The sequence below is a fragment of the Typopeltis vanoorti genome, chromosome 12 (assembly GCF_054136105.1).
Source record: "Typopeltis vanoorti isolate ZY-2024b chromosome 12, IOZ_Tvanoo_1.0, whole genome shotgun sequence".
NCBI classification, from domain to species: Eukaryota; Metazoa; Arthropoda; class Arachnida; order Uropygi; family Thelyphonidae; genus Typopeltis; species Typopeltis vanoorti.
In genome coordinates this window covers 53387104-53401230 of record NC_143560.1, presented here as the reverse complement: position 1 = coordinate 53401230, position 14127 = coordinate 53387104, and the positions used below count along the sequence as shown (strand labels likewise).

At 33.4% G+C, this 14127-nt stretch overlaps 1 protein-coding gene across 3 annotated transcripts in view; it reads right to left on the bottom strand.

Moving 5' to 3' along the window:
- Positions 1–14127, bottom strand: part of LOC150100793 (glycerol kinase 5) — a 329559-nt gene that overhangs the window by 172871 nt on the left and 142561 nt on the right. For all 3 annotated transcript variants that reach the window (XM_090401274.1, XM_090401275.1, XM_090401276.1), the window contains exons 6-7: positions 11062–11151; positions 4573–4614 (exon numbers count right to left, since the gene is read on the bottom strand). In XM_090401274.1, the coding sequence (XP_090257400.1) occupies positions 4573–4614; positions 11062–11151 (132 nt within the window). The remainder of the gene's footprint in view (positions 1–4572; positions 4615–11061; positions 11152–14127) is intronic.

Below are 14127 nucleotides of genomic sequence, written 5' to 3'. Positions count from 1 at the left end.
CCTGTTTGGCTAGATTCTTCTCATAATCTGATTTTGCCTCCTTCCCATGGTCATCTTTCTCTTTTTTTTTTTTTCGTCTCCTGCAGCTCATGCTAAATGATATTACTGATCCATCTAACTCCTCCCTGATTAACCCTCCTTGCCTTAGGCATACAATTTAACACTGCTTCCTCTAGATGACCCTCAACTATATCCCATGCACTACTAACATCCTTATCCTGCAGTTTTATGCCTTGGCACATATTTAAGCTTCTTCTTCCCAAGCTTGTCATAATCATCTGCCTTGTGGTTCCACATATACCACTTCTTGTGTACAATATTCCTCATGTTGTACAATCTCCCAAGTCATGCCTGCATGGTCACTTTCACCGATCAGAGGCAATGTGGTCACCTTTAATCAATTCGACCACATTACAGATAGCCTTTCTGATCCTATGACTAGGGTCCAATACTCTCACTCTCCTAGTCCAAGTCTCCCCTCCATCACATGCTGCCTCAAGTAATATCTCTTAGTAGGTGTATAAATTCCATTTTCTTCTGCCATGTGATCTTTCTTCTTTCCAGTCTATATCTCAATAGTTGAAGATCCCCATAATAATTACTCAACCTGTACTCGTACTAATTTGGCATTACATGTCTTCCAGATCATCTCTGGAACTCCCTGTACTATAGCAACAATCAACTGTATATTTTGTCTCACTGGCCTTAATCTCACACCAGAGTACTTTAAATGAACAGCCACAGTCCCACCTATCTCCTGTTTCTTTCAGCTGCAATTCATCCTCCATCATCAGCAGTACCCCTCTGCCATCTGATCTTCTTTATCTTTCTTAAAAATACTAAAATCTTCACATTCTATCCCTGTAACATCATCTGCTGTTAGCCAAGTCTCACTAATGCCTATAACATTTGTTGAGGTTGCACTAACCAATGCCATAAACTCCTTCCTCTTGTTCCTGATACTTCTGGTATTAGTATATAGAAACTGCAGCATCCCATTAGCACACCACCCACCTTTACTTCCTGAATTGAATACCCTATTCATTATTTTTACTTGAGAGATTAGATTCTGCAATTGGTGATTCTCATACTCACTCATCATGGGTCCCTTCACACAAACTTACTGTTTCTACCTTAATTGCATAAGTTTTCCTAAATTTGTGCTTCAGCATGCTCGGTGAACAAAGCTCTCTCTCTCTCTCTAGACACCTAACACCAAAGCCATTTAGATGCAGGCCATCAGCATTGTATAAATCCTTCTTTCCATCAAATACAGACGACAGATCCACAACTCCTACATCATTCTTTTTGCACAACCTACATATATATACTCTTCAGCTAGGAAAGCCCTCCTCCTCCATTTGCCTCTATTATTGCATGGTAGGAGACCTACAATCTTCACCTTCTCGCTCTTCAGTTTTGCCTCTTCTAACCCTCCTTTACATCCTCCCTCATAGAATACTTCTCACTCTCAAATCATTTGTACCAACTAAGACAATCAGTTCCTTTGAGTTACCTTTTTGCATCCAGATAGCATGGCTAATATCTTGAATTTTTGCTCCCAGAAAACTCGATCTTGTCACGCTATATCAAATCTTATCATGATATCTTCAATATTTAAAATGAGTGAAATTTTTAATATAAGAAGGATATCATCTGTAAGTGGGATTAAGGATTTAGCTGATTGGGTAACTTAAAAGAATTGAGTCAGTAGTATCTACTCTGGAACAGAGAGGATTATTAGATTTTTGAATTTTTGCCAATCCACACATACAGGTGGGTGGGTGGGTGGGGGAGGGGGTTAGGAACTAAACAGTCTGAGATTTTTTTTTTTTTTTTTTAAACTATTTCTGGAGGGCAAGATGTGATATTTTTAAGAAGTCTTTTAATTTTTTTTCTTTTGAGAATTAGTGGGATCATAATCCATAAGTATGATCAGTCAGGACTTGCTGACCATGCCTTCAATACCTTGCACAGAATCAAATAGAACAAAATACTCTGCTTCACCACAAAAAATACAAATTTGAAAGACGTTTTTTTTTAGAATCAGCAGTAGATTTAAAAATCGACCTAAGCATAATAAATATAGTTGTATTAAACTTCCCAAGATTTGAGAAACATACTTAGGCCTCCCACCTAACACAGTTAAGGCTAGCCAACAGCACCAATAGAGGGGAACCTCTCATAGGACTTGAGCCTTTCAGTCTAGTCTTTTCCACTTATTGTTTATGCAAATGTGTGTGTTTTTGCAATTTTAAGATTGTTTCCTTGATGATATCTCAGTGACAGATGAAATATAGAAGTTATTAAACATGCTGTTTAATTATTTATATGTGCCATATTTATTCCATTAAACCTCATAACATAAGCCTAAATATGCAAGTCTAAATAGTCATTGTTAATACACGCTAGTCTATTTCAACTTCCTTTTAATGTGATTGTCACAGATTTGCAATGTAGCTATTGCCACATCCCTGAAAGAGACAAAATATTTAAATAACTTAACAAAGGTTTAATCTTATTTCTCAGTTATGTCTTCAGTCAATAAAACCAGAATACATGTCCAACAGAATTTAAGCTTATATATACATCGTATCCTGCTTAATGCCCCTCACTATTAGTTTGGTTAATAATATTTTTTTTTTTATTTTACAGTAATTTTGGTTTAATTTTCTTTATACTCTAATCATGATATACATCAACTTCTTCTCTTGCCCATAACTATATTCTAACACACACTATTTTTTTTAAACTGTTATTCTATTTTTCTTTAACTGTGTTAGCATTGAGAATTGACATGATGCATGAATCAAACTTTTGCAATAATTCAAAATCATAAGTAAGTGAATGCTGTCTCTTCTGTTATTGGTATGTCTATTATTTATGTGTCAATTTTTTGATGCACTCTTCTCGCATTTGAGGTAATCCTTCCTAAAAATTTCTAATGCTACACAGAGAAAAGACAATTTGTCTAACTAGATGATCCTCCCTCCCCTTTTTTTCTTTCTCTCTGTTTTTGTCTTATGTCTTCTTTTATAAGCACTTCTATGGGTGCTACTCAACAGAATTAGCATACATCAGTCTTTCTCTTTCCTCTAAAACCTATTAATACAGAAATAGCAACTAGTAAACAATTTTCTTTAATTTAATTTTTTTTTTTTTTTATGTCAGGCCCATACACAAGAGGTTGGTTGATCAACCTATAGTACAGTACAGTACCAAGGCCAACTTTAAACCCACTGAAATAGCATTGTCTATCATTTAGAACAACCTTTCTCAGCAGATTTTCAAAGAATATCTACTGAAATAAATTAGTGGAAATGTTATAATTTCCACTAATTTTAGTGGAAAGTTAAAATTGATGAACCTTCCAGCACCATGAAATGAAACCTTATTGCTGTTAAGCACAATGCTGAAACCAATAACAGTAGACTGGAGTTTAAGTTGCTTTACTTTATTTCTAAACATGTACAGGAATGAATAGAATGATAACAGCATTAAGTATCCGTTATTCGAAAGAGGAGAAGAGAACACAGTAAAAAGGCAATTTGTGGTAATTTCTGTACCTTCAATACGAAGATTAAACAGAAATTAGAAAGTTAGAAACATAATATAAAGAAAATCCTTTCAGAGATAAATACAAAGTTTGCTGTAGTTATTAGTCCATACAGGATTTAATCAGTTAAAAGTGAAGGAAACTTTGCTTTCTAGGGCATATAGAAATAGGCCCAGTAAAGTTTATTTGTGAGTACTGAACTTATTGTAAGATTTGAAGCCAGTGATATTGTAACATCTGCAGTGAAGAATGCTGAGACTTTCATACAGAAAATATACTCATTCTAAAGTGACTGGACTGTTGATATGGTTTTAGTAATTTATTCAATGAAGCCTACTATGACTTTCATATAGATAGTTGAATTAAGTTATTGAAATGTTTTGGTTCAAGACAAGATATGCTGCATTCAGTATTAACGCAGGAAGAAATTAAACAATTTATGTTACTGTTATACAGCAAGCAGTTTGTGTTAGTTTTTCTTCCTGTGAATTCACAAGAGTGAACACACAAAGAAACACACTAAAATCTCAGAAATGTGTCCAAAAAAAAAAAAAAAGTTTTTATATATATATATATATATATATATATATATATATATATAAAAACTATTTAGATTACATAATTAAATGAAGCAGTGTAGGAAAAGCGTTTTTTGAATACTATTTCATGTTATGATCTGAAGTATGTGTTGTGCATGTTTGTTTTTTCTTTTTGCAAACTAAAGATACTTCTCTTTTAAAGATCTGAAGACCAAAATTCTCTTAATGAGTTAAGAATTCAAAAGAAATATAAAAATGCATTAAGGATTAATAGGTTAATTTAGAGGACAAGTTATATGTATGACATCCTGGGATACAAATCCGAGTACAAGTTGATTTGTGATTGAGTTTCAACTTTTTTTTACTTAAGAGTTAAATCATTCATTCAAAAGATGATGAAACATACAGTATAAAAGATACTAAAAAACACATCAAATTATGATATGATATATAAACAGCATGTATATACACACTTACTTCAGGAATGTGTTGCAAAACCCACAATAGTCGCATAACAACCTAAAAATATAATACATTACAATTAAAAGAAGTCAACAACATCAACAACAAAACTCTGTAGTGCTAACAACAGGCAGTGAAAATTGAAAAGAATGCAAGATACTTTTTTTTTTAAAGGACACTTTTAATACATTCTTCGTGAAGAGTAATTACTTTACTTATAATTATGCAAACACCACTCAACATTTTCACCTCTGTATTGAGGTCATCATCAGGAAAACACACATATGCACAGGACACAAGCTATATGACACTACACCAAAGTAAGGTGATGTAGTGTCATGTAGCTTGTGTCCTGTACATGTGTGTTTTCCTGATGATGACCTCAATACAGAGTCAAAATGTTGAGTGTTATTTTCATAATTATAAGTAAAGTAATTACTCCAACATGTGTTTTTGTCTCTATAAATTCTTCACAATAAATGTACCATTTTGTAACCTTAAAAGAAATAAAATGTATTGTTCCCAGATTATAATTCATTACAGCAGCATTACAGTGACCAAACTATGAATAATCATTTACAGATATTGGAAGCAAGTGAAGTTTTTTTTTTTTTTTAGAAAGGAAAATAATTTAATGCATGATAGAAATAAAATAACCTAAAAATATAGAGAAAATGATTCAGCAATTTGTTTCTATGGAATCAACTTAATTATTGGATAATATGTTTGTCTTCAAGTGAATTGTAGGATATCTTTATTAAAATTCAGATGTCCCACAATAATATCAAAAACCAATGGATTAAAGTTACAAATTAGTAGTGCAGTATTATTTTGTGAAGTTGTCAGTTAAATGTTTCTTTTTTGTATGCCATGAGCAAGACATTTTGAGATTTTTATGTGAAATAAATTTATTTAAATTAGATTAATTATAATTTGGCATAAGCTGTCAAAAGTTGAAATGTTAGTGTTTATTATCAACACCAGACCTTCAAGGAGTCAAAAAATCAATTTCAAACATGAAGTGATTTTCATGTTTGAAATTGTGACTTGAAGTATATACTCGTGATTGCATAGTTAAATTACAGTAACATGTTGTAAATATTTGCTTTGTTTTTAATTAATTATTTTTATTTTAGTTATACAGGTGTCTGAAGATTCAATCTCCAAATGAGCTGAAAGTTAATAGGCTAATCTAGAAGATAAGAAATATATGGGATAAACAGTGATATCAATCAATGTGCAAGTTGAATTTATAGTTTAGTTCAGTGTTTTTCTTTTGGAATTAAGAGTTAAACCACTCTGGGTGAAGGGAGTGATTTGCTAATGGTATAAATGACAGAATTATATGTACAAAAATAAAAAATACACATACTCTGCATACGTATACAATCCCCATGCAGAAACAAATTTCCGTGTAATTTCCTATAGTCTTGTTTGTTTTTTTAATTGCTTTATTATATGTCTATTTGTTTCTATTCTTTTATGAAAAACTTATTAACTTTTCTTGGCATTTACTTTACCTTTCAGCAATTCAGTTTCCCTATGCCAATCTGTTTACTTATAACCAATTTGGAAAATGGTAAGTAATTAAATCATTGTTGCAAAAATTGTATCAATCAAGTAATATTTTCATAATAATACTTATAACTCTAATGTAAAATGTATTTGAAAAATATGTAGAAAGGAGAAGAGCTAATAATAATAATAATAATGGCAAGACCTACTGGATTTCTGTTCAGAACATGGACTAATTATTTCTCACACCAGAAATATTTCAAAATTCAGAAAGAGAAGATGTAAGAAATAAAGTCTCACTGACTATCTCATTGTAGATAACAATGTTTTCCCACTGGTTCAGGACACAACAGCATACAAAGGATTTGAAATTGGAAGTAATCACTATTTAGTTTTGAGCAGGATAAAATTGAATTCCTTATTGAAAAGAAGAGTGTGTAAGAAAGTTTTAAAGTGATCAAGGTCGAATAGCTTTCATAAATGAACTGTAGATTCAAATACACAAATATCATTTAACAAAAAATGAAAGAGTTTTAAAACAAGAACCAAGCCTTGGAGATTCAGCAGCAAACCCAGAAAACAGTGATTCATCCAGAGAAGTATGCAAGTCCTACTGGAAAGTAAGATGGCTTGTACTCTTAGAGTATATAGAGAAAAATGTAAGAAAGAAGATCTGCATAAAACTAGCTAAGCAAAAGTTATGGGAAGACTTTGGTATGAACACAGAAAATAAATATCAAGAAGGTGGCAAAATATGCCAGAGACTATTTGTAAAAGCTTAGAAATTTTGCAAAGAGTACTGGAATAGGAATCAAAGATTAATTATTATCTGAGACCTCCAGGGAGTCAAGAACTCATTGAGGGAGGTCATACATCACTCAAACCAGTTGTCATACCTTCTCTTAAACTCATTCACACTAGATGCCCTCACTACTTCACCAGGCAAACTATTTTACTCACTCACTGCTCTATGAGAGAAAAATCCATCCCCTTTCTTAAACTTAAAATGCTTCTGTGCTTTCTCCCCACCTTTCATATCCTTATAACATCTACCAGAATCTCCCAAAATCCTATCACATTACATCAATCCTCTTTCTCCTATTAACCAGTCTGTAGTCCATATACTCTTAATCTGTCCTTATAATCTACATTCCATAACTCCAATATAATCTTTGTAACTCTCCCTTGAACCCTTTACGCAACTTCTGTATCCCCTTGGAACCTAGGAGACCAAATCTGCACACAGTCCAGGTGCAAAAGAGGCAAAATAACTTCCTTATTCTTACATGTCAAGGTTCACTTCAATGTCACAACTATACACTGAGTTCTTTTTGCAATTTTTTCTATGTGACCTTTGAACTTCAAATTCCTATCCACCATCACACCAAGATCCCTAGCCTTAGTTTCTTGCAGCTTATTCCCACTAATATAACAGTATTGGAAATCTCATCATGCCAGAGTGCATAACTTTACACTTACAAACATTGAACTGAAAGCCATTTTCATTTATCCAAATTTCTAGCCTATTCCAATCATTCTGTAAGTGCCTATCTTTGCAACATCAGCAACAACTGAATATCTCATGTTAGATTCTTCTTAATGTCATTAATGCATAGACTGAAGAACAGTCCAAGGACTGAACCCTGCATTACACCACTGGTCATCTTAAATCTGAAAGATATCCAGCATACAATAAAGATAATGCGAAAACTGAGGAGACAGATGTTCTAGAGGTATGGAGTAACTGCTTTGAAAACTTCGCTAAATGAAACAAGTAGTGACACAGAGGTAAAAAAACACCTCAATAGGAATGCAATCAGGAATACATATACTTGAAATAGAAAAAAGACATCAGAAACCTGAAATGTGGAAAGGCAGTTGGAACAGATTGCTCAAATATGAAAATATAAAAGTTTTACAGTGGCTACACTGGATAATTCAGAAGGCTTGGTTCAGGGGATAAAATTCTGGATGATTGGAGCAGAGCTTTTATAGCATCTATCTGTGAAAAGGGAAATAAAACAATGTGAGAATTGCAGAGGAACTTCCCTACTGAGTGTTCAATGTTAAGATTTACGCAAGTTTAATTGAGAAAAGGCCAAGAAAAATTGCAAAACGGAAGCTTGGAGAAAAACAAGCCGAGTTCAGGCCAAATAGAGATTGTCAAAATCAGATTTTCACCTTAAAACAAACAGTCGATAAACACAGGAATATAATAAGAATCTGTACTTAAGTTTTGTAGATCTGGAAAATACATATGACAAGGTACCAAGAGAAAAGCTGTTCAAACACTACAGTTATAGATGTAAATGGGATATTACATTACACTATGTATTGAAGCAATACAAAGTCTATATCTAAGTTGTATGTCAGCAGTTAGAATTGAAGGAGGTACAGGAAGATGGTTTGATGTTAAATCAGATGTGAGACAAGGGTGTGCCTTTGCATTGTTATTCTCATTTACATGGATCACATTATGAAGGAAAGTGGTATTTAACCTGATATCAAAACTGGAAATCTTAATCTCAGCTCCCTGTTTTATGCAGATGAGGTTATACTTCTAAATAAATCCAGCAGAGTGTCTGTACAGTCCTGTGACAAAATTGAATAACTGTTATGATAATTTTTGTATGAAAATCAGTGATAAAAAGTCAAAAGGCAATGAAAATAGGCAGAAATATTGAAAACATCAGCTGCATCTTTAATGGAGAACCTATAGAGCAAGTAAAACATTTCAGCTATTTTGACATAATTTTTAGGGTAATGGCAAATTAAATATGGAAACAGACAAGAAAATTAGCAAAGCTAGTACAGTAGAAAGAAAATCAAATAAATTTATATGAGAGAGAAATTAGTCAAAATGCAAAACAAGCTATATTCAAGACAATTGAATATAGTAATATAATAATAATATATTCAAGACAGAAATAAAACACTTGATCAAAGACTGGATATGAGCATATAGCTCATAGATATGAACATTCTGAGAAAGATTATGGGTTAAAGATACCAAGAAATTAATACTTGGTTTAATCCATTGTCCAAGTGTAAGCAAACAAAGTTTGCACCTGAAGTATCTTTCAGGATTGGGGCAACTCATGGCAAAGGTGGTATAAGTTCTCATCACTTGCCTCAGCATCTCCCATAATGCAAAGCACATCTCCTTGTAGACATGTATAATGCTATACATTAAGGGAAGGGTCACTACCCAGACCCAGAAGTGGTGATACTGAGATGGAAGTAATGGAGAAGTCATATTTCCATATACCAGTTGCCAAAAGGTGTCACACCTTATTATTGAAAATACTCTGGATTAGAGATAGATAATTGTTGAAAGTTTTTCACTTGGTTATATTATAAATTAAAGATACCAAAAAAGTATATTTCTTGGTATCTTTAATTTATAATATAACCAAGGGAAAAACTTTCAACAAAGATTATGGGTGTTAACAGATGGCATCAATAGCAGTATCATATTAAAACAAAGACATTATGAGAGAATCTGACATTGTTAACATTCAGGAATGTGTTTTAGCAGAGCTAACCTCAGGTGGTATGGTTACTTAAACTGAATGGGAGAGAATATTTAGAATAAAAAGTGTTTTTTTGCCAAAATGGCAATAAAAGACCCACAGGAAGGCCAAGGTCTAGTTGGATTGATAAAGTAAGATTTACTTTAGAAGACAGACATACTAGGTGCTATTCAAAAGTTTGGGGAATTTGAATAGCATGCAAACTGGTTGTAGTACAGTCTTTTGCTGCTATAAGGGGAGTGCAGTACTTTTTGTGAATCAGTATGTCAACAGCTAGTAAGCTGAGAGGATGTGCTCTTGGGTTACATTCAGTTTTGTAATGTTGTGCTTTAGTGGTTCAGTGGTTTTCTTCTTGAATCGAAATGGATGGATTTTAAGGAGCAAAGAACCTGCATCAATTTTGCTTCAACCTGAAAAGTCTGCTTCAAAAATCCACCAAATGCATAAGAAAACATTTGGTGATAATACTATGACCCAAAGCAAACTTTTTTGTGTACAAACTAAGGATGAACAGATGTCGGTCAACGATGAGCATTCTAGACAACCATTGACAAGCATAACTGGAAAAACATCACAAAAATGAAAAAAAAAAAAGCTATCCTTGCAAATTATAGGCAAACTATCCATGATGTTCGTGAACATAAGACACGTTGCAAAATTTGTGACGAGATGGCTGAGCGATGACCAGAAAGAATATCATGTTGCTGTCTGCAGGGAGATCAAACCAGAGATGAATCATGGATTTGCAGGTTATGCATACATCTATTGTTTTCCTGGCTTTCAAAAAAACACAACTGTTATTACCTATTCCCTGATCTCATCCCGTGACTTTTTCCTGTTCCTTACAATGAAATTCCAGCTGAAAGGACATCATTTTGATATGACTCAGAGATACAGGTAGAATTGCAGGAGGTGCTCAACACAGTTGCACCTGAGGGCTTCCAGGGATGCATGGAATCGTGGAAAATATTGTTGGGATTGCTGCATAGTTGTCCAAAGGGGGCAACTTCGAAGGAGACAGTGGAAACTATAAGTCAGGGTAAGTAATTTTTTCTTTATAGTCAAATTCCACAAACTTTTGGGCAGCACTTCATAAGATCTGATAATATATTAGTCTTGACAAGTAACAGATTAATTTGGGGAAAATTGTTGGTTGGAAGTTAGTGTTGATGTAACTTTTCATGTAGTACTAGCATAACATCCTGTACGCTCTCTAAGAGTATATATCAGAAATTTGATGATGATAAACTGCCAAAATGAACCAGCCAAGCCTCATACATTACTGCCATACTAAATGATTCACTATAGTAAATTGTTCCTTTGGTTGTTACAAGTTCATTGTATTCAAGAAATCAATCCAATAATTTTTTTTATTATGAGAATAAGTAGCAAATATGCCAGAAAAGTAATGCAGATAAGATACACTGATAACAAAAATAAAACATTTTTTACTTACCATTGCTTTACTAAACTTCAGAATGCTAGCTGCCAGAAAGCGCTTATTACGAGACAAAAGATGAAGTATATGTGCTATAAGCCGCAGGCACTATAAAAATATATTTTTTTTAGAAATGACAAACATGTTTTTAAATATTATAAAAACAATATTTCCAATATAATTCACATATTATTTAAAAACATATCATAACATAAATGGATATATATGATAAGTGTATGATAACCTGCTTTACTGCAAGACAAAACAGGGTGAACAAATGTAATTTAAAAACATAAAATTGGTAGTTTAAATATATGAAAGTTCATTGGTGTGTCTTGTGCTTATTTGCTCAAAGCCAACACAAAAGACATTTATCGTTTCATAAAATTTTATGGGTTTTTTTTTGTCTGTACGAGGTAGGCAATGTATAGTGCTAGTTTTAAGCTGCATAATTCATCTCCACAGATCCAAAGAAGGAAGTTATTTTATACAGAAGTATGAAAAGACATTATGATGCTGAATCTACTTAGTCTCAGGGCCAATTTTAGAGGGACATTATGTACATAATGTTATGAGTCCTCATGAACTGCATTACTGTGCACTTCAAGAGAAGACAAAAGCCATTTCCATATTTTTGGATGCTAGAGGAAAACATCATTTAGGAACTCCCAATACTCTAAGAGAAATTAAAAATGCTCAAGATAATACCGTGTGTTAATTGGCAAATATTTTTGTTTTCCCTGAGATTTTATTTATTTATTTTATTTATTTATTTTTTTTTTTTTTACAGGATTAAGCATTGCAGATCCATGTAAAAAAGATACCCTAGCAGGTTTGATAACAGCTTTTCAGTGGATCTTTATTATTTTGCTATATTATTATTAGAGACCAGGGAGTCAAGGACTTATCAAGGGAGACCAATACATCATTCATACCAGCTGTTATATCATTTCTTAAACTCATTCACACTTGGTACAATCACCACTTCAGCAGGCAAACTGTTCATTCACTCAATGCTCTTTGAGAAAAAAATCTAGCTTTCACCCATTCTTTAACCACACAAAAACTCAACTTCCACAGGCATCCCATTCCTTTCACTACCTTTCATATAACAAAAAATTCCATCAACGGCTATCCAATAACATTATGTCATTGTGCTTTAATCCCCTGTCCTTTCTCCTGTTTATCACTGCCAGCAACTCCACATATTCTTAATCTGTCCTGATATTGCCTTAACTCATCTTTGCATCCTTCAGGTTCTTCATCCCCCTGAAAAGCCAGAAGACCAAATTTGTACAGAGTAGTTAATGTACAGTTGTATCAGGGCCTTAAGAGGCAAAATGACTTCCTTATCCTTACACATCAATATTCATTTCATCATAGCAATTGTCCTCTGAGTATTTGTAATTTTTGTTATCTAACTCTGAATCAACAGCCATTGTCATCTGATCACAGTTCCAGCCTATTCAAGTCATTTTTTGTAAGTGCCACATATCAGTTTCATTTCTGATTGTCCAGCCATCTTTGCAACATTAGCAAATGAGCATCTGCTCCTGTCAGGTTCTTTCCAATATCATTAATGTATAGACTAAACCTGAACAGCAATGAAATGCCTTAGCAAAGTCTAACAGTATTAGAGTGGATTCTCTTTATCCACCTCACCCATAACATTATAATAAAATACGAGCAAACTTCTCAGACATGACCTTCCTTAAGTCATGCTGTTTCTCAGAAAGTATAGCTAGTCTGTTAACCCATTTTTATATCGCTCAATCTATTTTTGTATGCAAGTTCTTGCCAAATTCTCTAAACTTTCCACTACCACTCCAGTGATACTGATAGGTCAACAGCGAGATGCATTACTTTTTACATCATTCTTGTACAAAGGGACTACTATATATTCTCTTTTCAATACTGTGGGATCTTTCCAAAGCTGAAACTCAAATTATACAACCATGTCATGAACCTAACCAGTTCAGCTGAACATTCCTTGAGCATCCATGCTGATATTCAATCAGTTCCTACTGCTGAGTTTATCCAGGTTATGCAAAAACTTGAGAACCTTACTTATGTCCCTCTGTCTCTTTATTCATTGTAGTAGTTGTAGCACTCTACACCATGCTGATAGATCTTAAGGAAGCAGGCGCCTATTATTTGAACAATTTGATTTGCTTCTAACAAGCATGCCATCTACATTCACTAATTATTATACTACATTCATTCTTTCTTTTACTTGCAGCAAAATGATAAATTTCTTTTCGGTTGCCTGCATTCTGCACAGCCAATTTCAAATATTATTTTCCTACTAAGACTAATCATTTTCTAGCCTGCTCATTATATACTTCACGATTCCACTCATCCTTATTCTCATGATAAACTCGATTAATTTGAAATATTACCTTTCTTATTCTTGCTAAGTTTCTGTGATCTATAGTGATAAGTAATGATTTGTGTGCATGGTCTTACAGTAGATATTCACTTCTTTGCATTCTGTTATTCTGGCAAGAACATTAAAGAATGGTAGCCAATCAGGTTCTATTTTCTAAATGAACCACAGCTGCAAATGGCAGTTGCATATGAGGGTGGTCTGAAAAGTTCTTGGCCTCGACCAATGATGGCAACACTATCGGCAAGATTTTTTCTTTCTAAGTTGGTACATATGTCATAAGCAACCATGTGAAATTGCAAGTCATTCTATCAAGTAGTTTGTTTTATACAGCTGTCTGAAGCAAAAGTGTTGTCTGTATCCCTTGAAATGGATAAAATTGAGTATCGTGTGGTTATAAAATTCTTTGTAAAAGAAGTCTTAACACCAAAAGAAATTCATTCGAATTTCATTAAAGTTTATGGGCACTCTTCTCCTTTGTTTTCGACAATTAAGAAATGAGCTGCCAAATTTAAACATGGCCGTACCAGCCTTGAAGATGATCCATGTGAAGGACGTCCAAAAAGTATAACACCACCAGAAACCATAAATTAAAGATAGCAAGAAGTTATATACAGGAATACCTCGATTATCGCGGTTATTGTTGCCACGAAAAATATCGCAATAATCAAATCCGCGATAAATAATGCGTGTAAAAT